Here is a 24742-nt window from a genome sequence, read left to right on the forward strand (position 1 = left end):
GAGACAAAAAAAAAAAAAAGGTTCCCCTTCAATTCAGGCCTTCATTGCTTTATATCTGATTTTATAAAAACCTTCTTTCCTAGCTTGTTTCCTTGCTTTCATAGTTTCCTCTCTATAAATTCATCTCATAGATCTCTAAGATCATGTGCCATCTCCCTAACCTAAAATGAATGTCTCATTTCATCCGTCACTTAATTTAAAACTCCTGACTATCCTTCATTGGCTTCCAGAATAGAATAATGATTAAAGGATAAGAGACAGGTCTAGATTCAAATCATGGCTCTTCCCTGTCATTTTCTTTGATATTGCAAGCTGTGTTTCAAGTAACTCACTTAAACACTATGGTCTTTGATTTATATAACTGATGAATGGGGATGAGAATTTAAGATTTAGATTCTAGAGTTCAGTTAAATTTAAAAATCTCCCTTCCACATAGCTTAATTACTTGAATAGTTAATGGGAAAGAGCAACTTTTTAAAGCAGCAAAAACATATCAACAGCCACCAAACAAGGGGAAAGGTCATGTCATAACCTTCAAAAATTGGGGACTATCAAAGAAAAATACACAAGTTTCCAAAAATGTACAGAACAAAGCTCAGAGCAGTATGGCAAGCCTTTTAACATCAACCTCCAAACTATGTAGGGAAGATAAATGAACAAGATCCTGAAAACTTTAAACCACCCTCCCAACCTGCCCTGAAACCTGGGAAAGAGAGATTCAGATGAGACATGAAGACAAAGAACTTTGCAAAGGTGCCAAAGTTTTACCCTAACTACCTTTTTGTCCTGCCAGAAAAGGGAACCTTTTGACTCTCTTTCAGCTGGGGAAAAATGGAGAGGATAGCAGAACAATCATAAACAGCCAGAGTTGATTATTTCCAACAATAAATGGGGATTTAGCAGAAAGGAAGGAAAAAAAAGGGGGGAATAATTAGGACAAGAGTCTCTGAGGGAGGCAAAGTAGAGAAGAGGCATTCTTAATGCCTGAAGGGAAGTAACCTACACATGTGTTACTGATACAAGACAAAACTCTCCTTTTCGACTCATGTTTTCCTCGGAGGAAGACAGAGTGGGGGTTGGGAGGAAGAGAAATTGCTGATTGGAAGAAATGGGTGCTTGTGGAAAGGAAAAATTGATAGCATTGAAGTAGACTCCAGTAAAAAAAAAAAAACCCTAAACTAAACAAAGCAAAATTTTAGATTACCTTTACTAAAGGAAACAAAGAAGTCAGGGCTCCAAGATGACCAGAAGGAATAATCCAAAGCCCATTGATATTCTTAGAGTGATAGAAATAAACCCCAGTGGCCGGACAGAGTTTAGCATAGGAAATATTTTACGAAATCCCAGGAGGGCAGAGTGCAGGTATCCCAACAAAGGCTGTACACAGCCACAGCTGAGCTCTTCCCTCCTCTCTGAACCTAAGGTAATAGGTGCTGCTGCTGCTAAGTCGCTTCAGTCATGTCCGACTCTGTGTGACCCCATAGACGGCAGCCCACCAGGCTCCCCCGTCCCTGGGATTCTCCAGGCAAGAACACTGGAGTGGGTTGCCATTTCCTTCTCCAAAGCATGAAAGTGCAAAGTGAAAGTGAAGTCACTCAGTCGTGTCCAACCCTCAGCGACCCCATGAACTGCAGCCTTTCAGGCTCCTCAGTCCATGGGATTTGCCAGGCAAGAGTACTGGAGTGGGTTGCCATTGCCTTCTCCAAAGGTAATAGTTAAACAAGTGGAATTCATCTGCACTATAGCAAAGCAAATAGAAGCTGTTCATATGCCATATAAAAAAGATGAAAAGAAAGGGCACAATAACTTTGCAAACACATATTGGCAAAAATAAATAAATATGGGAAAGGAGAACACAGATGAAGAAAGCATTCTGGAAGTTAGCAGAGCCCCAAAAAGAAAATATTCTTCCTCATACAGACATTAATGAGAACATAAAATTAATTTTTAAACGTAAGGGGTAAAGCAGTATTAAAGATTAAAAGGGAGAATGCAAATCTCAGAAAAACTGAGAACCATGTAATACTGTATTAGCACTACAAAAGCTAGAAATCACAGAGATAGCTCTATTGAGTGTAATTTCAAACTCCAAACCCATTCTAATTTAAATTTCTTCTAGCCACTAAGCCACAGAGAAAAATCCACCCACCAAGCAGAAGATGCAGGTTCAATCCCTGGGTCAGGAAGATTCCTTGAAGAAGGAAATGGCAACACACTCCAGTATTCTTCCCTGGGAAATCTCCTGGACAGAGGAGCCTGGCAGGCTACAGTCTATGGAGGTGCAAGAGTCAGACACTCAGCGACTAAACAACAACATCCTCTAACCCATGTGGAATAGCAGGTCAAAATTAGCTTGTCTTCTGGCTCCATCTCATCAATTTTCTAGTCGCTGTTTCTAATATCTGGTGGGTGGGAGGGTAAGTAATGGGTGTGTGTGTGTGTGTGTGTGTGTGTGTGTGTGTGTGTGTGTGTTAGTTGCTCAGTGGTGTCCAACACTGGGACCCCGTGGACTGTAGCCCGCCAGGCTGCTCTGTCCATGGAGTTCTCCAGGCAAGAATACTGGAGTCGGTAGCCGTTTCATTCTCCAGGGGATCTTCCCGACCCAAAGATCAAACCAGGGTCTCCTTCATTGGAAACAGATTCTTTCCTGTCTGAGTTACTAGGGAAGCCCCGCTGGGGTCATGGGGCACAGTTTTTGTGGAGGTGTGGTTGTAATCTACCGACAGGACCCTCTAGGTGGCAGTAGTCAATTGCTTACTATGGGGTACTTTTGTCAGTTCTTTATCAATTCCATGGTTGCCTGGTCTGCCCTTCTTTCTCTCTGGCTCCTGGATTTCTGGAACCTATTCTCCGTTCCTGCTCCTCAGGTAGCACACATGGTTAGTATCATTTCCACAGAGTCCTTACCAAACCTCAAAAACATATACCTTTATCCCGCTTTGGGAGGAAGGACAGTCCAGTCTCAACATAACCACCTGTGTGTTCAGCTACCAGGTGGGGCCATTCCAGCCACAGCATCTCACCTTTAGAATAATCATTGATAAGACCCTTACATTCCTAGAGATGTGCATAAAACTCACCAAGTAGACTCCTAAAAAAAAAAAATTCTCCTTGACTTGAAAAGAGGAGGCATCTATCATATTCTGTACCTTTTAGTAACGGTATTAGCAGTAGCAATCATACAGGGCGGTTTGTCAGGTCTAACTTTGAGAATAGGTAAAAGGACAGCTTGGCTTCCGTTCAAGTTTTCTTTGTTTTTGTTATTCAAGGTTTCTTTTACTTCTGTTTACTCCCAAAGCAGTAAATACATTGCTGTTGATAAAAACAAAATAAAAAAGAGGTCAGAGAATGCAGCTCCCCATGCTTTAAATGCATTCCACAGAAGTTCATTCAAAGTTCATTGGAACTGGCAGCCTGCCAGTTTTCCAGGTTGGAAAAGAATGTGGACCTCATAACAGCCAGATCAAAAACCAGAAACAACCTAGAACACCAATGTGAAGGGTACTAAGTCGCTTCAGTCATGTCTGACTCTGTCTGACCCCACGGACTAGCTTGCCAGGCTCCTCGGTCCATGGGTTCTCCAGGCAAGAATACTGGAGTGGGTTGCAATGCCCTCCTCTAAGGGATCATCCTGACGCAGGGAATAAACCAGTATCTCTTATGTCTCCTATTTTGGCAGGTGGGTTCTATACCACTAGTGCTACCTCAGAATCCCAACAGAAGGCAATAATTCTGTTATGCAGAGAGCCACATTCTCCAAGGCTCTGAAATTCTTGTCATACTGGCACCTAGCAAATGCCTCTTCTCTGAGCAAGTTCTGAGTGCATAGAAGTTTCTATTTGTGTCTGTTGATAGCATATTGAAAAGCAGAGACATTACTTTGCCACCTAAGGTCCATCTAGTCAAGGCTATGGTTTTTCCAGTAGTCATGTATGGATGTGAGAGTTGGACTGTGAAGAAGGCTGAGTGCTGAAGAATTGATGCTTTTGAAGTGTGGTGTTAGAGACGGCTCTTGAGAGTCCCTTGGACTGCAAGGAGATCCAACCAGTCCATTCTGAAGGTGATCAGTCCTGGGTGTTCTTTGGAAGGACTGATGCTAAAGCTGAAACTCCAGTACTTTGGCCACCTCATGCAAAGAGTTGACTCATTGGAAAAGACTCTGATGCTGGGAGGGATTGGGGGCAGGAGGAGAAGGGGACGACAGAGGATGAGATGGCTGGATGGCATCACTGACTCGATGGACTTGAGTCTGAGTGAACTCCGGGAGCTTGTGATGGACAGGGAGGCCTGGTGTGCTGTGATTCATGGGGTGGCAGAGTTGGACATGACTGAATGACTGAACTGAACTGAAGTTATAAAGAAAAACAAGAGAGAGGGGATGGAAGAGAGGAAGGTACAAGAAAATGAAAACACTGAGAAAAGCAAGAGCTGCTATTGGTAGTTTTCTGCACAATAAGGAATAAAGGAAGGGATAGAGAGACATTTAGATGTGGTTTCAGAATGGAAGATAATAAATCAATAGAAGAGAAGGGGATTTAAGAGATCATAACCATGGATTATAAAGAATGTCTACAATTTCCTTGGAGAGATATAAGTAAAAGAGTACAATTCCTCTTATTTAATACTTTCATTTTTATACTATGCGCACATAACTCTGTAGAGACTGGGCTATGTGAGGCCTAACCCTTTATTAACATTATAAAAGAGGTTTGTACAAGGCTGGTATATTTAAAATGGATAACAAACACAGACCTATTACATAGCACTTAGACCTTTGCTCAATGTTATATGGCAGCCTGCATGGGAGTGGGGTTTGGGGTAGAATGGATACATGTCTATGTATGGCTGAATCCCTTTGCCATTCACTTGAAACTATCACAACATTGTTAATCGGTTATACCCCAATACAAAGTTAAAAGTTAAAAAAAAACAAGGTTTGTACAAAGAGCATACAGGAGAAATTATTTTATTTGATAGATAGCTCTGGGAATTTCACCAAAGGTGACATTTGAGCTGCCTTTCCTTAGGATAAATAAACATCAGACGGAGATCCAAGAGGCAGGGTATTATGTACAGAGGGATTAGTTCATGCAAAAACATGTTAGAGAAGAAGGAGAAATAGGAGGTGCAGCAATCAGATGGGCTAGAAATTAAAAGTTCTTTCCTGTTAGACAATTAGGTTTCAACTCTATCCTACAAATAACAAGACAGGGAAGATGATAAAATTAGCAACCATCAGATTGTGATTTTAGAAAGATAAACAAAGCCTTTATGATGCCTAGATAATTCTCTTTGTACCTAGTTTTTTGAGAGATTTTATTTTAAAAAACGTGTTTATTTACTTAGGCTGTATTGGGTCTTCAAAATTTAGGGGTGAGTGATGAGGGCCTAAATTAGGATGAAAGTTGAAAGTGTTGAAAATGTTAATCCTTCAGCCATGTCCTACTTCTGGAGACCCCATTGACTGTAGCCATGTCAGGCTCCTCTGTCCACAGAATTCTCCAGGCAAGACTACCAGAGTGGGGAGCCATTCCCTTCTCCAGAGGATCTTTCCAATCCAGGGATCCAACCCTAGGGCTCTTCCACTGCAGGCAGACTCTTTACCATCTAAGCCATCAGGGAAGCCCCCTCAATTAGGATGGGGCCAACAAAAATGAAAAGTACTAGGAACCCTGGGAAGCATTCATACCCTCGACTCGCACTGGGCTTTTATTAGCTTTCACAAATACACAGCTTTACAAATTGCCGGGCATTGTAACACCATGGTTCTCTCAGTGAAAGTGAAGTCGCTCAGTTGTATCTGACTCTTTGCGACCCCATAGACTGAGTCAGACACGACTGAAGTGACTTAGCAGCAGCAGCAGCTGCTGACTGGAGCCTAAGGCTCCTCTGTCCATGGGATTTTCCAGGCAATAATACTGGAATGGATTGCCATTTCCTTCTCCAGGGGATCTTCCCAACCCAGGGATCCAACCCAGGGCTAGCGCATTTGTAGACAGACGCTTAACGTCTGAGGCACCAGGGAAGTCATAGTAATAAATAGCCTTGGGAAGATTCAGAAATATTGTGATCTCTCAAGTAATTACATTCCTCTTTGATTTAAATCACAAACACCCTTCTGCTTTGGGTCCCGTGTTTCAGAGAAAAGTACCCTTTGACCCCTCGAAGCAGAAACGATTTGAGTCTGATAGGTGTCTCCGGATAAAAGTCAAGATCGAAAACCAACAGACGCCTTTCTGCCAAACTCCTCGCCAAGCCCTCTCACCTAGATGCTCAGCCTGCTATGTGACCCTTGAATCTCGGGGCTGGGCGTCTGCAGTCCGCCCAGTCCCCGCCTCCGCCACCGTTCGCCCTCCGGGTGGTCTCCGCACGGCTGTCAGCCCCGGTCTTCACCCAACAGGGCTCGTCGACTGAATTCAAAGGATTGACGGGAAGATTTGCTTTTTCAGGGAAACTCATTGCGTCCCCTCAGGCACCTAGAGCACATTAAACCTCCCTCCAAGATGGCGGCGGCCGCAGAGAGGGGCCGTTGCCGGTTGAGCATGCGTTCAACTAAGCCCCGCAGGCTGCCGCCTCCTCCGTCTTTCGTTTTCCTTTCTGTTCCTTCCAACTGAGGCCCCGCCCACAACTTTTGAGGGTGGGCGGGGACATAATATAGGCAGGGACAGATGAGTGCCTAGCCAGGCGCGTCCGTGGAGTTGTCACAACCGGGTTAGAGACTGCATAACCGGACCGGCAGACACCATGATCACGCTGTTTAGGCGAAGCTGCGGGGTGAGAGGAAGAGCAGGGCTCGGCGCGGGTGGGAAGTGGAGGCTGTGGTGTTCGGGAGGAGGCCGGGCGGGGTGGGGAGTTGCTGTGAGGAAGGAGCCCAATCATTAGGCGCCTTGGCACCCGCTTACCCCGCTCCTGGTAGGAACCAGGATTCCGGACCCTCGCCTGGCTTTCGCGCCCACCCATTCCTCGCACTGTGGGACGGAACGCTGTCTGGGTTTTCAGTTTCCTGTATCTCCTTGGCAATTGCCCCGTATATAGATTGCGTGCCCTTTTCAGAATATCTCTTTTCTATCTCTGGCCCGAGAACCTTCCAAAGATTTCCCGGAGGAGTCTTGTTTTATCCTGAAGTAAACCCGTCTTTTAATTGTCCAGGGCCTAAAAATTACAACCGTGTCTTTGCTGAACTAGTTTATTTTCTCTTGGAGGACACTCTCTTGGCTCTCAGTCCCTACACTAAGAAGGAAGTCTTCTGTGATGAATATACTACAAAGTGCAGAATTCAGATAGTCTTTCCCTTGGGTGCCTGCCAAGTAACGAGGAAAAGGAAAATGGAGCAGGTACTCCTTAGGATAGTTAATATATTTTAATACCCAGTTGGTTTTACAGTATGGAGGGAGGTGCCTCCAGGTTGTGTACGTAAATGAGAAAAGAAAATCCCAGAGCAGAATTTTCTGTGAAGCTCGTGTGTTTATTCTAGTCTCTCACAGATTTTAAATTGTCTCAGCTACTAGATACAGTTGGCTATCTTAAATATTATTGCCATTTATATGTTATTTATAATTGAGAAAGTTATGTCTTGTACCAAAATAGTGTTGGGTTTAGAGTAATTCTAATGGATTCTTGCCCAGTATTTGTCATTGCTATACAAGTTAATGGGTGCTGAAGGCAGAAATTGAGGGATTTTGAAAATGATTTTAAATGCTGATACCAGGAAAAAAGACCTGGATTTCTCAATCTCGGGGCGGGGGCGGGGGCGGGGGCGGGGGCGGGGGGCGGAGGGTTGTTGCGGGGACGAAATAGATACAGAAAAACCTGATCCAGAAAATTTACGCCACTTTGACACTCCCATAAAACTCAGACTGTTAATTCCTAAGAAATATGCAAAAGTTTTCAGTTATAGCTGTGCTGTTATTGAAAAGTTAATGCTTGATTAAAGTTGCTACCCTTGGAGGTTTTGAATTCCGTATTTCTGGCGGAGAACCCAGAGTTAATAACATTTATAGACGGTTTTGCTTCCAAGACATTAATCTACTTTGATCATCTCGACAGTTACCCAGTAAGGTTAACCTCATTTTCCAGGTTTGGAAAGAAGTTAATAAACAAGTTTGTGGACATTGTTCCCTGGCTGTAACTACCTTTATACTTTGTTTTATGTAACAGATTTTCCTGTAGGGTCATATGTAAACTCTTTGTAAATTATTTTAAATACACTGATAATTCCCTATTTAAAATCTCAACAAACCATTTACCTATATTGAGAGGTCTGATTTTATACCATGCTGTCTAAACACACATTTAGAAGAGGTTTTTAGTTTGATTTTCGTACAATTTTTTTTCTTTATAGAATCTAATAGCAAATTAGGATACTTGAATTGAAAGAGCAGTATAGCAAGGTGATTGATGGCACGAATTCTTCATCATAAATGTTAAGGTAATAATCCTGGTTCCTAATAGAGTGACCTTGGCCAATTTTACTCGACCTTTCTGAGCCCCAGTTTCTTCATATACAAAATAGGAATAAAAATAATTCCTTAGTCTCAGGATTGACTCAGATTCAGGTGCATTAATACATGGAATGTGACTGAACAAGAATAGGTTTGGTGGAGAATGAGTACCTGAGAAACCATGTTTTAACTCCGAAATAAAATTAATGAAAATTACAAAGAAAATGTGAATTTTTCTATTCTGTAATTAAAAAAGTGTAGTATAAAATGTATTATTGAAAGGGTTATTTAATACATTTGATAGTCTGTGTTGTCACTTTACATGCAGGTAATTCTGTTTACAAGTTGAAGTTGTTATCTACAAAGTGGACAGTTTCTTTTCACAGATGTTGAAAAACATAAGCAAGTTCAGTCCTTCATCTTTTAGTAGATTGTTAAATTTCTCTTTTCTTTCAGTGTCTAGCTTAGTAAAATTTAGTTCTGTCAAATTCCTTGAACTGTAAATTGTGTAATTTTGGCTCTCCTTAAACATTTACTCAAGAGTTCCAGTATGGTTTCCAGTTTGATAACTTTAATAAATGCAAGTGGTTACTTATTGTGTATACTGAACTGTTATGAGTATAAAAATAGATTGCAAAGGAACAATATCTGATTATATCCTTTCTTTCTATGAATATAAAAATAGGTTGCAAAATAACATCTGATTATATTTTTATATATCTTTTTGAAGAAATATGAGTAGATTTCAGAAATTAAGACAAATAGTTGAGTAATGGTTTAAAATAGGGTTAGGAAACTTTTTTGTAAAGAGACAGTAAATATTTTTGGCTTTGTGGACCATGTGGTTTCCCAGCTCTGCTGTGATAGCAGCAATAGACAATGTGATCTGACTGTGTTCCAACAGAATTTTATTTACAAAACTGGGGGGTACCATAGTGTGCTGACCCTTGGCTCAGAACATTCTAAGAATACTTACAGACAACAGCAGAAAATATATAACATGCTTTCAGGCTAATTTGTTTTGTTCAAGTGAGATGTCTTAGAAAATGGAGTTCTTCAAGGGGAAGATTCCCAGAGACATTCTTGGGAGTCTACCAGGGACAGGGAACCAAAGTTGATAAATGAGGCAACTCTTGAATGTAGAGTGATACTATTTCATTTTTGCCCCCCCCCATTGCAATTCCCCAGTTACAAGGTGTTCTGGTGCTGGAAGGTGAGATTTCTGGAACAGTGGTTCTAAGTCTACTACTATCCCCGACTCTTACTTGTCTTGGAAATATTCCATTTTAGTAGTACAAAGCTACTGATTAGTTTTATTTGCATTGCATTTTTTACAAAAAAAATTTCCTTTATGATAGGTCTTAAAACGTCTGATAATTGACTTAATACAAAAACCAATTATGGTTGAAGGCATTTAAGTAATGAGTTAAACTGTGTTCCTGAATATGGTCAAACAAGTTGCCCTGTTTACTTGTAAATACTTATCAGTATTCTACTTGACTGATGTTTAAATTCCCAAATTTGTTGTAATAAAATTATTCTTTACAGGTACTGAGAAGTCTTTCTCGTTTTGACTGGAGATCACAACATACAAAAACTGTCGTACAACGTGAGCCAGGATCAGGATTTAGTTTTGGTATATATTTTGTTTTGTGTTTTGACTTTAAACTTGTATTTGTTATATATATATGAAACTTTTTAAAAAAGACTTTCTATTTCATTATTTATTTATTATTGGCTGCCACATGGCATATGGGACCTTAGTTCCCTTACCAAGGATTACACCTGTATTCCCTGCAGTAGAAGCTGGAGTCTTAACTATTGGATCAACAGAGAAGTCCATATATGCGACTTTTTATATGTAATTATCTGGAATATGTTTGTAAACAAACTTACTTATGTCTGTCATCATCTGGAGATTGTTCACTGTTAGTCACACCCATCCTTTCTGATCTTGTTTTCTTCTTCAGCTGTAGTACCCTATACATACATCTGTCTTAGCAGCGTGTATATATATTCCTGCCATTTTTAAGTATATCAGTTCAGTTCAGTCGCGTCCAACTCTTTGCGACCTCATGAATCGCAGTACGCCAGGCCTCCCTGTCCATCACCAACTCCTGGAATTCACTCAAACTCATGTCCATCGAGTCGGTGATGCCATCCAGCCATCTCTTCCTATGCCATCCCCTTCTCCTCCTGCCCCCAATCCCTCCCAGGATCAGGGTCTTTTCCAGTGAGTCAACTCTTCGCATGAGGTGGTCAAAGTATCAGAGTTTCAGCTTCAGTATCAGTCCTTCCAATGAACACCCAGGACTGATCTCCTTCAGAATGGACTGGTTGGATCTCCTTGCAATCCAAGGGACTTTCAACAGTCTTCTCCAACACCACAGTTCAAAAGCATCAATTCTTCGGCGCTCAGCTTTCTTCACAGTCCAACTCTCATATCCACACATGATCACTGGAAAAACCATAGCCTTGACTAGACAGACCTTTGTTGGCAAAGCAATATCTCTGCTTTTCAATATGCTATCTAGGTTGGTTATAACCTTCCTTCCAAGGAGTGTCTTTTAATTTCATGGCTGCAATCACCATCTGCAGTGAATTTGGAGCCCCCCAAAATTAAGTCTGACACTGTTTCCACTGTTTCCCCATCTATCTGCTATGAAGTGATGGGGCCAAATGCCATGATCTTAGTTTTCTGAATGTTGAGCTTTAAGCCAACATTTTCAGTCTCTTTCACTTTCATCAAGAGGCTTTTTAGTTCCTCTTCACTTTCTGCCATTAGGGTGGTGTCATCTGCATATCTGAGGTTATTGATATTTCTCCCGGCATTCTTGCTTCCAGCTTGTGCTTCTTCCAGCCTAGCGTTGCCCAGCGTTTCTCATGATGTACTCTGCATATAAGTTAAATAAGCAGAGTGACAATATACAGCCTTGACGTACTCCTTTTCCTATTTGAAACCAGTCTGTTGTTCGATGTCCAGTTCTAACTGTTGCTTCCTGACCTGTATATAGGTTTCTCAAGATGCAGATATGGGGTCTGGTATTCCCATCTCTTTCAGAATTTTCCACAGTTTATTGTGATCCACACAGTCACAGGCTTTGGCATAGTCAATAAAGCAGAAATAGATGCTTTTCTGAAACTCTCTTGCTTTTTCAATGATCCAGCGGATGTTGGCAATTTGATCTCTCGTTCCTCTGTCTTTTCTAAAACCAGTGTGAACATGTGGAAGTTCACGGTTCACGTACTGCTGAAGCCTGGCTTGCAGAATTTTGAGCATTACTTTACTGGTGTGTGAGATGAGTGCAATTGTGCAGTAGTTTGAGCATTCTTTGGCATTGCCTTTCTTTGGGGTTGGAATGAAAACTGACCTTTTCCAGTCCTGTGGCCACTGCTGAGTTTTCCCAATTTGCTGGCATATTGAGTGCACCACTTTCACAGCATCATCTTTCAGGATTTGAAATAGCTCGACTGAAATTCCATCATCTCCACTAGCTTTGTTCGTAGTGATGCTTTCCAAGGCCCACTTGACTTCACATTCCAGGCTGTCTGGCTCTAGGTGAGTGATCATACCATGGTGATTATCTTGGTCGTGAAGATCTTTTTTGTACAGTTCTTCGGTGTATTCTTGCCACCTCTTCTTAATATCTTCATAAATAACAAATCAACTGTTTCATGGGAATAGTTTCATGTTTCATCTTCAACTTAGAAAAGAATGCAACAAGTACTTCTTAAACACTATTAGATACACATTGCTAAGTTTCTACTAATAAGCCAGAGTCTAGTTTGGCCATCATATATGGAACAGCAGTTTGGTGCTAAATGTGGTTCTTAGTCTTGGGATTGGGGAGCCATGTGCTGTTGGGGGAAAACAGAATAACATTTGCCTTCCCCTTTTCTTTCGAAAATGAAGACCAGGCAAAGAATTTGAAATAATAACACCTTTATTCAGCATCCTTTGCCCCCTACAGTGCTTATTGCTTCAGAAATATTACTGTTTTTCTAGTTTAAAAACCCATTTTCTCAATTCACTTGGTTTCAGAAAAAAGTTAAAAGGCAGCTGAGATAATGAAGTCATACCCTGAAAGAAATAACAAACTCAAAACTCCCTAGGGTTAACATTTTCAGTTTTTATTTTTTAAGATTGTCAGCATCCATATAAAGTTTTTTGAACAGATTTAAGTGAAAATTTCACATCAGTGTGAGGATAGCAGTTTGGGACACTGTATCTTCTTATTTTCTTATTGAGATATTAACATAGGTTTGGTATCATTGCTATTTAGTTTCAGTTTGTCACATACAGATTCATACCCAATAGTAAGAGACTAGTAGTAGAAATCTGTGGCGATTTGGTGGGTGACAGAGGAGGAGATAGATATAAGTGTTTCAGAGGGAGATTGTGGAGATCAAGTAAAGGAATAGTGATAACACCTGTGACCAGTTGCACCTATCTGTAAGACAAGGTTTATTTGAAGATTAAATTATATGACATAGGTGAAATCCTAGCATATAGTGATGGGATCAAAGTACGTTCTCAAACAATACATAATAGATCCTAGCCTTCCCTACCCCTTTGCCACTCACAATTTTGATATGTTGTTGTTGTGCAGTCGCTAAGTTGTGTCTGACTGTTTTTGACCCTATGGACTGCAGGACGCCAGGCTTCCCTGTCCTTCACTGTCTCCCAGAGTTTGCTCAAATTCCTGTGCATTGAGTTGGTAATGCTATCTAACCATTTCATCCTCTGCTGTACTCTCTTTTGCCTTCAATCTCTCCCAACATCCAGGTCTTTCCCAATGAGTCAGCTCTTTGTATCAAGTGGCCAAAGTACTGAATCTTCAGCATCAGTACATCCATGAACATTCAGGGCTGATTTCCTTTAGGACTGACTGGCTTGATCTCCTTGCTCTCCAAGGGACTCTTCAAGAATTTTCTCCAGGACGATTCAAAAGCACCAATTCTCCAGCACTCAGCCTTCTGTATGGTCCAACTCTCACATCAATACATGACTACTGGAAAAACCATAGCTTTGACTAGATGGACCTTTGTTGGGCAAAGTAGTGTCTTTGCTTTTTAATATGCTGCCTAGGTTTGTCATAGCTTTCCTTCCAAGGAGCAGAAAGAAAGAAAGTTAAGTCGCGCAGTCGTGTCTTTGCGACCCCATAGACTGTAGCCTGCCAGACTCCTCCACCCATGGGATTTTCCAGGCAAGAGTACTGGAATGGGTTGCCATTTCTTTCTCCAGAGGATCTTCCTGACCCAGGGATCAAACCTGGGTCTCCCACATTGTAGGCAGAGGCTTTACCATCTGAGCCACCAGGGAAGCCTTGCTCCAAGGAGCAAGCATCTTTTAATTTCTTGGCTATAGTCACCATCAGCAGTGGAATCCAAGGGAAAAAAAAAATCTCTTACTGCTTCTACTTTTCATCCTTCTATTTGCCACTAAGTGATGGGACTGGATGCCATGATCTTCATTTTTTGAATTCTGAATTTTAAACTAGCTTTTTCACTGTCCTCTTTCACCCTCATCAAGAGACTGTTTAGTTCCTCTTCACTTTCTGCCATTAGAGTGGTATCATTTACATATCTGTGGTTGTTGATATTTCTCCCGGTGATCTTGATTACAATTTAGGATTCATCCAGCCAGTATTTCAGTCCAGTATTCCACATGATGTACCCTGCATATAAGTGAAATAAACACAGTGACAATATATAGCCTTGATGTACTTACTCCTTTCTCAATTTGGAACCAGTTCATTGTTCCATGTAAGGTTTTAACTATTGCTTCTTGACCTGCATACAGGTTTCTCAGGAGACAGGTAAGGTAGTCTGGTATTCCTGTCTCTTTAAGAATTTTCCACAGTGTGTTGTGATCTACACAGTCAAAGATGTTTGTGTAGTCAATGAAGCAGAAGTAGATATTTTTTGGCATTCCCTTGCTTTCTCTATGATCCAACAAATGTTGGCACTTTGATCTCTGGTTCCTCTGCTTTTTCTAAATCCAGCTTGAATATCTGGAAGTTTTCAGTTCTTGTACTGCTGAAGCCTAGCTTGAAGGATTTTGAGCATAACCTTACTAGGATGCAGAATGAATGCAATTGTACGGTAGTTTGAACATTGCCCTTCTTTGGGATTGGAATGAAAACTGACCTTTTCCAGTCCTGTGGCCACTGCTGAATTTTCCAAATGTTGTTGACACACTGAGTGCAGCACTTTAACAGCATCATTTTTTAGAATTTGAATTAGCTCAGCTGGAATTCCATCACCTCAACTAGCTTTGTTGGTGGTAATGCTTCCTAAGGCCTGCTTGACTTCACACTCCAGGATATCTGACTCTAGGTAAGTGACCACCCCATTGTGGTTATATGGGTCATTAAGACCTTTTTGGTATAGTTCTTCCGTGTATTCTCACCTTCTGTTAGGTCTTTACCATTTTTGTCCTTTATCATGCTCATCCTTGCATGAGATGTTCCCTTGATATATCCAGTTTTCTTGAAGAGATCTCTAGTCTTTCCTATTTTATTGTTTTTCTCTACTTTTCATTATTCATTTAAGAAGGCTTTCTTTTCTCTTCTTGATATTCTCTGGAACTCTGGATTTTATCTGTAAAATGAGAGATTTGATTTTAGGCTATTGAATACCAAATTTCTAATGTCTTTTATATTTTATTTCACACATCCCTATACAAATTATTGCTATAGTCCTAAACATTCTTATTTTTCATTCTTACCTTTCTGTCTTTTCTTTCATTCTTCTTGCCCAAAACATCATATATCGCTCTTAAATTTTACCTATCCTTTAATATTGGATGCAACTATAATAAAACTGCATGTTAGTGCGGAATTGAAAAAAATCAGTAGTAATTGGCTTCTGTGCTTGGTCCAGCCACCCTATTTCTTTTATTAATTTAAGAAGCCTTTCCACCACTTTTGTCATTTGCTTTGGGCTCCTTTGTAAACTTAAGTTATCTGAGTTTAAAGGAGGAGTAAAATTGAAGTTATGGTATTCTTATGATATTTTGTACAAGTTTAATTGGTGTATGGTCACTTGTCATGTCTTACCTCCCTAATAGATTGATTCTTGAGGTCAGGATATGTCTTACATATTAGTTTCATTTCAGTATTAGTAAACATATGATGATTCTGCTTCAGAGTTAAGAATAAGAAAAATTGTTTTTACTTTAATACTGGGAAGAGAAAAACTTGTTTGTATCTGTTACTCATTTGTAAAAGCGAGAAATCTTACCTACCTTTTTGGTATTAATATTGACATAGATTTAATTATATGGTACAGTGAAATCTTGAGTAGTCTGAAAGCACATTGCACTGTAACTTTCTGGCTATCAAAGGTGAATGTCTCCATTATAACTATCTACATACTGACTCAGAGAAGGCAATGGCACCCCACTCCTATACTCTTGCCTGGAAAATCCCATGGATGGAGGAGCCTGGTAGGCTGCAGTCCATGGGGTCGCTAAGGGTCGGACAGGACTGAGCGACTTCACTTTCACTTTGTACTTTCATGCATTGGAGAAGGAAATGGCAACCCACTCCAGTGTTCTTGCTTGGAGAATCCCAGGGACGGGGGAGCCTGGTGGGCTGCCATCTATGGGGTTGCACAGAGTCGGACACCATTGAAGTGACTTAGCAGCAGCAGCACATACTGACTTCATATTCTCAACTCATTGTCCTATTTAAATATTTTAAAAATAACTTTCCCTTAGAATTCACTGAACAACAGAAAGAATTTCAAGCTACTGCTCGTAAATTTGCCAGGGAGGAAATAATTCCAGTTGCTGCAGAATATGATAAAACCGGCGAGGTAGGTATATGCACTTTTAGGAGTGAAAGTCTTTGACAAATTTTACAAGATTTTAAATATAAGTAGATTTTAAATATAACTTTTTTTCTCTATTATTATTATATTTCTTTCAGTACCCTGTCCCATTAATTAAAAGAGCCTGGGAGCTTGGTTTAATGAATACACACATTCCAGAAAGTTGTGGTAAGCTTTCTTTTCATTTTTAATCGTAGCATGCATATGAATAAGAAAACTCTAAAACTCTATTCAGTCATTCTTTCAAATATTTGTCACCATTAAATGGTTTTGTACCTATGTGCCCCTGTATAGTGGAGAAGGCAATGGTGACCCACTCCAGTACTCTTGCCTGGAAAATCCTGTGGACAGAGGAGCCAGATAGGCTGCAGTCCATGGGGTTGCGAAGAGTTGGACACGACTGAGCAACTTCACTTTCACTTTTCACTTTCATGCATTGGAGAAGGAAATGGCAACCCATTCCAGTGTTGTTGCCTGGAGAACCCAGGGACGGGGGAGCCTGGTGGGCTGCCTTCTACGGGGTCACACAGAGTCGGACATGACTGAAGCGACTTAGCAGCAGCAGCCCCTGTATAGACTTCAATGTTTGCCAGCTTTTAGAAGCTTTGTTCTCAACAATCAGAGGCATTCTTCCTTCTTTATAACTGGTTCCAAAGTGGGGTTTCCCTGGTAGCTCAGATGGTGAAGAATCTGCCTGCAATGCTGGAGACTCAGGTTCAATCCCTGGGTCAGGAACATCCCTGGAGAAGGAAATGCAACCCACTCGAATATTCTTGCCTGGAAAATGCCATGGACAGAGGAACCTGGCAGGCTACACCCCATGGGGTTGTAAGAATCCCAGTGGACCTAGTGATTAAATCACAATGTTAACTTAATCCTTGTTAATTCTCTGTCTAGGTTGGTTGAGTTGTTGCTTTTAAATTCTACTTTCAATTTTACATTTAATTGAGACTTCCTTTCACTCCTTTCCTCAAAGGGTCAATCTTTTAGCAAAGTTGAATCAAATTTTTACAAAATCAAGGTGAAGCAGGAAGACAGGTCCACATTACAAATAGTAAGAGAGCTTTTTGAAATTTTAAAACTAATTTTAGCTTTATATAACAAAGTATACTTTGTTACTGTACTGGCCCAAAATATTTTAATTTCTTGTGTTATAGATATTATATTTGTAAATTTGCTTTTAAGATTAAGTTAACCTAATTGTTATATTGCAAGCTATTTAAATAATTTGCCTTTATTTCTGTTGAGATATGCTATGTATTACAATGGGCTCTTAAAACATTTTGATATTGTAGGAGGTCTTGGACTTGGAACTTTTGATAGCTGTTTAATTAGTGAAGAATTGGCTTATGGATGTACAGGGGTTCAGACTGCTATTGAAGCAAATTCTCTAGGGGTAAGTTATTTAGAAAATTAATTGGGTAACCGAGCTGTGGTTAATGAAAACATTCTGCTGGTTAGATTAATAGGCAGAATACAGTTTTCTTCTTAAAAAAAAAAAAAAAAAAACAAGGTTCTGCAGTGAAGCCTGGATTTTTACTCCATGAGTTGATTGTTCTGACCCTTTTGTGGTTAGTACTTGGAGTCCTGCCTGTCCTTGTGGGTAAACTGTACACTTGGCTGTGGCTTCAGTGGCAATTCTTAGATAAGGTCACTCAGGAGAAGGATTGGGATGACTTGCTGCCACTGCTGGCAATGCTGAAGTTTAGTGAATAAGTCTTAGGAGACCTGATCATATGTACCATGTCATTTATTATAAATTTAATTATTTATCTGTGCATTTTACTACAGTAGAGGTTTACATATTACATTACGAACAAGTCCTATATAACTTAGTTGTATGTGCATACTTGGATTAACAGATTTATATCCTTTATTTATAACCCTTGTGGTGTTAGCTCTCTGACTTAGAGGCAGAATAAAGGCCATTTCTTTGGGCTTACACTTGGGGAAAAATATTGTCTTGTTTTGAATTATAGTGTTATATTTGAATTTACTAGGAATTCCCTGGAAGTCCAGTGGTTTCAACTCTGAGTTTTCACTGCTCCGAGGGCCTGGGTTCAGTCCCTAGTTGGGAAACTAAAACCCCACAAGCTGTGCAGCGAGGCCAGAAATAAAGAAAGAATTGACATACCTAATTTTAAAATATCTTGATTTTTAATGTCACTTCCCTTTGATTGACAGCAAATGCCTGTTATTATTGCTGGAAATGATCAACAAAAAAAGAAATATTTGGGGAGAATGACTGAGGAGCCATTAATGTGTGTGAGTATATGCAGCAGCTACCTTATTTCACATTTAAGAAAGGAATAAAAATAGAAGAAGAAAGGAATAAGCGTGCTCTTTTTCCTTTTCAGTCTGTATATATACATTGGGCTATATAACATGTTAAACAAAAGCAACATATTTAGGTACAGTAGTGTTTCTGGGATGCCAAAAAGTTTCATAAAATTATTCTCTTGCCTGTTTCCAGAAAAAGAAACCTACTTATGATGTTTCTAGGATGCCAGAAAAGTATCATAAGAATCCTCTAACTTATTTCCAGGCAAGAAGTATCTACTTAATGGAGCCCTCTGGAGCTCTCGAACTGAGTAGTTGTGTGTCAGGAAGTTCAGATCAAATATATAATTCTAGATGTTTGAACTAATAGTTTATTGAACTAATAAGAAATTAATATGACTGACAAGATAACTGTTGAATGACTGAGTGACTTCAGGAGGAGAGTTATAGATTTTATTTAATTTTCTGAGAGTTACTCAACTAATTTTTAAATTGGATTTTTAAAAAAAAAGATATTTTCATACATTTTACACACATGCATACTGAGTTTTTATTTTGAAAGTGACTTTAATAAGGATTTTTTCTTTCTTTTGGGTATTAGTCAAACAGATTTCAGTCTAGGGTCTGATTGTGATACTGAAACATAGTAAATGGTTATTAGTTTTGAGCTACTTGTGAGAATCAGTCTGAAAGAATAGAAAGTAATATTTGAAAACATTTTAAGTTTATTTCAGGACCTAAATTTCAGGCAAACTAATAAAAGACATTTATATGTATTTCCTACTTAATTGTCAATTTGTTTCAACAAATGAAAGTTTCTAAGAAAGCTAAATTTCAGTATTATCTAAGAATTGTGTGAAACATCCAGGTTCTTTTCTTGTAATGTATAAAATGTTAGAAACAAGCTAAAAAATTGTAGCATAGAGAGATGGTTAGAAGAACTTAATATAAGAGTATTTGTAATTATCTTATTAGTTATAAATAGGTATTTCTAAAATAGTAAAGTCTTATAAAAGTAGTTTAAATATTTTAAACATTCCTTTGACAGTTTTGTTATTCATATCTTTAATATATGTAAAAATATATTCATTCTAGTCCCTAAAGTATTCTGATCTCTGAATTAATAACGATTTGCTGTACATTTTCCCTCTTGTAGCTCATAATACATACTCACATATGTATCTACTGCAATTGATATACTCAAATATGAAGCCAGTGGTGAAAATGAAAATAATCAATAGGTATATTAATTCAAAGTATTGCTTAATTTATCCTGTTTCAGTTAATGCCCAATAATATTTATAAAATTATAGTACTATTATATTTTTTAAAACTTTCTAGAAATTAGTATTTAAAAATTTTTTCTGATTATAAAAATGACATAGAAGATTTAGAAAGATATGAAAAGAACAAAAATGTCTGTAATCCCTCAGATATGAAGTTAACTGGTATAACTGTCTTACTGTATTACTGTATATTCTACTTGATTTTTTAATACATACAGATGTATTTTTCATGGTTATGGTCATATGTGCAGTTTTATATCCTTTTTAATATAATAAGCATTTTATGCTCTACTTTTTAAATACTGTGATATTTTTTACTACATAATATGCTATCTCATTGATGTACTATAAATTATTTCACTAGTCCATATTATTGAATATTTAAATTCCTTAGATTGTTGCTTTTAAAAATAATGTCATGGTAAAAATTTATACAGAAAAAGATAAGTCTTTGGGCTTAACTTTACAGGGTTAGTACATATTTGTAAGACTTAATCTCTTGCCAGATCGTGTGATCAGTTATACTCTTTTTGAGGATATGAGAACAGAAATAAATAAGGGTAACACTGTAATTATTTTTTTTATTGGAGTATAATTGCTTTAGAGTATTGAGTTAGCTTCTGCTGTATAATGAAGTGTATCAGCTATATGTACTCAACACATATATCCCCTCCTCTTAGACCTTCCTCCTACTCCCTCCATCCCACCCCTCTAGGTTATCACAGAGCAAAGAGCTGTATAATTATTTTTCAATACCACTTAGTACAGAAAAATTTTCCAAAAATCAAAACTAATTGTATTATTGTATATGTGTATATATATATATATTAAAATAATAAGAAACCTATTTCTTTTTTAAAAATTGGGTGAAATTTTTTAAACAGCATATACCTAAAATATATACAGTATTAGATGACTAGAAACAAGTATTAGACTGTTGGAACAAGCTTGTCATAGGCAAGACCTTCAGTAAACTTATTTGTCCAAACATGGTCTAAGAACTTTGAAGTGTCTGAAAAAACCTAACAGTGGTAAAGAAAACTCTTGTCATAAAAGCATGCATTTCCAGTGGAACTGGGAAGTATTAATAGCTGAAATGTAACTGAAACAATGCTAAAGTTGAGGTCCCAAGACCTATCTTCAAGCAATGTAGTAGCAGTAGGATCTTATATAGTTACTTAGCTTCAAAATCTCTTCTGAAAATAGGGCATATAGCAGCTTAGAAGCATACAGTAAAATAAAGTACTTATGTTTTTATAAGAATATCTTCACATAGTGTCCCTTTTGCAATATAATAGAGAAATTTCTTTCATAGCTAATACCAGGGGAAACTTTGTTTCTCTTTAACTGCCATTCATTCATCCATCCATTCACTTAATATCTGAATTCCTTGCTATATGCCAGTTTACACTTACAGGTAGAATTTTTTTGTTTTGGTAAGTAGGAAGCATAGAGCCAGTTTTATAGTCCTCTGTTAGTAATTATCTGAACCTCAAAGCATGTGTTATAGTATATTATTCTTCTAGTTTACTTTTACTTCACTGTGATTTAAAAAAAAAAAAAAAAAACATGTAATATATAAACTGCCTCCAGTCCCTTTACAGTGTAAGATCAAACAAGTTAGTAATTTAATAGAGAACAATGCAAAATTCCTTAGTAAAATCTACAAAAATAAGGTGGTAGCATCATCACTAATAAGTTTATAATGTTATTCTCATTCTTCTAAATTTATGAATACTGTGTACCAGGTGGACTTAGAATAAAACAGCGAATAAAACTAGGCTCCTGCTACTAAAGACTGGTAGACCCTCAGATCCTTACCCAAATTGTATTATTATATTTGTATTATTGTATCATAGGATTTATACAATTATGCAAAATAAATTCTTCATAAATAAATAATTATGAATAAAAGAATATTATCATAATACATTCTCTTACTATTTAAGAATATTAATATCTTTAAGAATACTAAATTAATATCTTTAAAGACAATCTTTTAATATTATTATTTTAAGAATGTTATTTAAATATATTTATATAAAAATAAATACTAATTTTCTTGAAATACAGTGTGGTAATGAAGATATTTTCTTGGCAAAACTCTATTAGTCTTTGCCCTGCTTCATTCGGCATTTCAAGTCCAAATCTGTCTGTTACTCCAGGTGTTTCTTGACTTCCTACTTTTGCATTCCAGTCCCCTATAATGAAAAGGACATCTTTTTGGGGTGTTAGTTATAAAAGGTCTTGTAGCTCCTCATAGGACCGTTCAACTTCAGCTTCTTCAGCATTACTAGTTGGGGCATAGACTTGGATTACTGTTATATTGAATGGTTTGCCTTGGAAATGAACAGAGATCATTCTGTTGTTTTTGAGACTGCATCCAAGTACTGCATTTTGGACTCTCTTTGTTGACCATGATGTCTACTCCATTTGTTCTGAGGGATTCCTGCCTGCAGTAGTAGATATAATGGTCATCTGAGTTAAATTCACCCATTCCAGTCCATTTTAGTTCACTGATTCCTAGAATGTCACTGTTCACTCTTGCTGTCTCTTGTTTGACCACTTCCAATTTGCCTTGATTCATGGACTTGACATTCCAGGTTCCTATGCAATATTGCTCTTTACAGCATCGGACCTTGCTTCTATCACCAGTCACATCCACAACTGGGTATTGATTTTGCTTTGGCTCCAAACACCCTCTTCCAACAACACAAGAGAAGACTCTACACATGGACATCACCAGATGGTCAACACCAAAATCAGATTGATGATATTATTTGCAGCCAAAGATGGAGAAGCTCTATATAATCAACAAAAACAAGACCAGGAGCTGACTGTGGCTCAGATCATGAACTCCTTATTACCAAATTCAGACTAAATTGAAGAAAGTAGGGTAAACCTCTAGACCATTCAGGTATGACCTAAATCAAATCCCTTATAATTATACAGTGGCAGTGAGAAATAGGTTTAAGGGCCTAGATCTCATAGATAGAGTGCCTGATGAACTATGGAATGAGGTTTGTGACACTGTACAAGAGACAGGGATCAAGACCATCCCCATGGAAAAGAAAAGCAAAAAAGCAAAATGGCTGTCTGAGGAGGCCTTACAAGTAGCTGTGAAAAGAAGAGAGGCAAAAAGCAAAGGAGAAAAGGAAAGATATAAGCATCTGAATGCAGAGTTCCAAAGAATAGCAATAAGAGATAAGAAAGCCTTCTTTAGCGATCAATGCAAAGAAATAGATGAAAACAACAGAATGAGAAAGACTAGAGATCTCTTCAAGAAAATTAGAGATACCAAGGGAACGTTTCATGCAAAGATGGACTTGATAAAGGACAGAAATGGTCTGGACTTAACAGAAGCAGAAGATATTAAGAAGAGGTGGCAAGAATACACAGAAGAACTGTACAAAAAAGATCTTCACGACCCAGATAATCACGATGGTGTGATCACTCATCTAGAACCAGATATCCTGGAATGTGAAGTCAAGTGGGCCTTAACGCATCACTACAAACAAAGCTAGTGGAGGTGATGGAATTCCTATTGAGCTATTTCAAATCCTGAAAGATGATGCTGTGAAAGTGCTGCACTCAATATGCCAGCAAATTTGGATAACTCAGCAGTGGCCACAGGACTGGAAAAGGTCAGTTTTCATTCCAATCTCAAAGAAAGGCAATGCTCAAACTACCTCACAGTTGCACTCATCTCACATGCTAGTAAAGTAATGCTCAAAACTCTCCAAGCCAGGCTTCAGCAATACATGAACCGTGAAATTCCAGATGTTCACGCTGGTTTTCGAAAAGGCAGAGGAACCAGAGATCAAATTGCCAACATCCGCTGGATCATGGAAAAAGCAAGAGAGTTCCAGAAAAACATGTATGTCTGCTTTATTGACTATGCCAAAGCCTTTGACTGTGTGGATCACCATAAACTGTGGAAAATTCTGAAAGAAATGGGAATACCAGACCACCTGACCTGCCTCTTGAGAAATCTGTATGCAGGTCAGGAAGCAACAGTTAGAACTGGACATCGAACAACAAACTGGTTTCAAATAGGAGAAGGAGTGCATCAAGGCTGTATATTGTCACCCTGGTTATTTAACTTCTATGCAGAGTACATCATGAGAAACGCTGGACTGGAAGAAACACAAGCCGGAATCAAGATTGCCAGGAGAAATATCAGTCAGCTCATGTTTTCCTGTCTGGGAGTCACAGGCTCCTGAAGCAGCTGCATTTGGGAGTATCTCTGACCATTAGAACGCTTTCCTAGATTATGTGCTCCTGAGGAAAAGGATTGTGTCATTTCTTTTTATCATTTCACCGCCTGATACCATAATAGGTGTTCAGTAAGTTTGAATAATTTCATAGTAGTTTTCTTCTATCAAGTCAAATTCTTTCCCTTGCCTATATAACCCTTCAGCTATTTCATTATGGCTATCATATGAATCTTATCTTTTCTAAGCTAATTAGAGCCAGTTTTCCTCATCTTTTTTTCACAATAAAGTCCCATCACCTTTTTAAAGTTGACCCAAAATATCATAGAGTTAAATATAGTACTCTAACATGGTATGATAAGTACAGAGTAGAATGGTTTCGTCACTCTCATTTTAGATACCATGGTCAGTCACATCTGACTTTTTGTGACCCCATACATTATAGCCTCGGAAAAGGCAATGGCATCCCACTCCAGTACTCTTGCCTGGACGATCCCATGGACGGAGGAGCCTGGTAGGCTGCAGTCCATGGGGTCACTAAGAGTCGGACACGACTGTGCGACTTCACTTTCACTTTTCACTTTCATGCATTGGAGAAGGAAATGGCAACCCAATCCAGTGTTCTTGCCTGGAGAATCCTAGGGACGGGGGAGCCTGGTGGGCTTCCGTCTATGGGGTCACACAG

The 24742-nt window shown here is 38.8% G+C and overlaps 1 protein-coding gene across 2 annotated transcripts in view; it reads left to right on the forward strand.

Annotated features, from left to right (window-relative positions):
* LOC102179380 (medium-chain specific acyl-CoA dehydrogenase, mitochondrial) overlaps positions 6628-24742 on the forward strand; it is a 39952-nt gene continuing 21837 nt past the window's right edge. For both annotated transcript variants that reach the window (XM_018045545.1, XM_018045548.1), the window contains exons 1-6: positions 6628-6774; positions 9990-10077; positions 16165-16262; positions 16376-16445; positions 17573-17673; positions 18462-18542. In XM_018045545.1, coding sequence (XP_017901034.1) covers positions 6745-6774; positions 9990-10077; positions 16165-16262; positions 16376-16445; positions 17573-17673; positions 18462-18542 — 468 coding nt within the window. In that variant the 5' untranslated portion in view covers positions 6628-6744. The remainder of the gene's footprint in view (positions 6775-9989; positions 10078-16164; positions 16263-16375; positions 16446-17572; positions 17674-18461; positions 18543-24742) is intronic.

This window comes from Capra hircus, chromosome 3 (genome assembly GCF_001704415.2).
Source record: "Capra hircus breed San Clemente chromosome 3, ASM170441v1, whole genome shotgun sequence".
In the NCBI taxonomy this organism is placed as follows: domain Eukaryota; kingdom Metazoa; phylum Chordata; class Mammalia; order Artiodactyla; family Bovidae; genus Capra; species Capra hircus.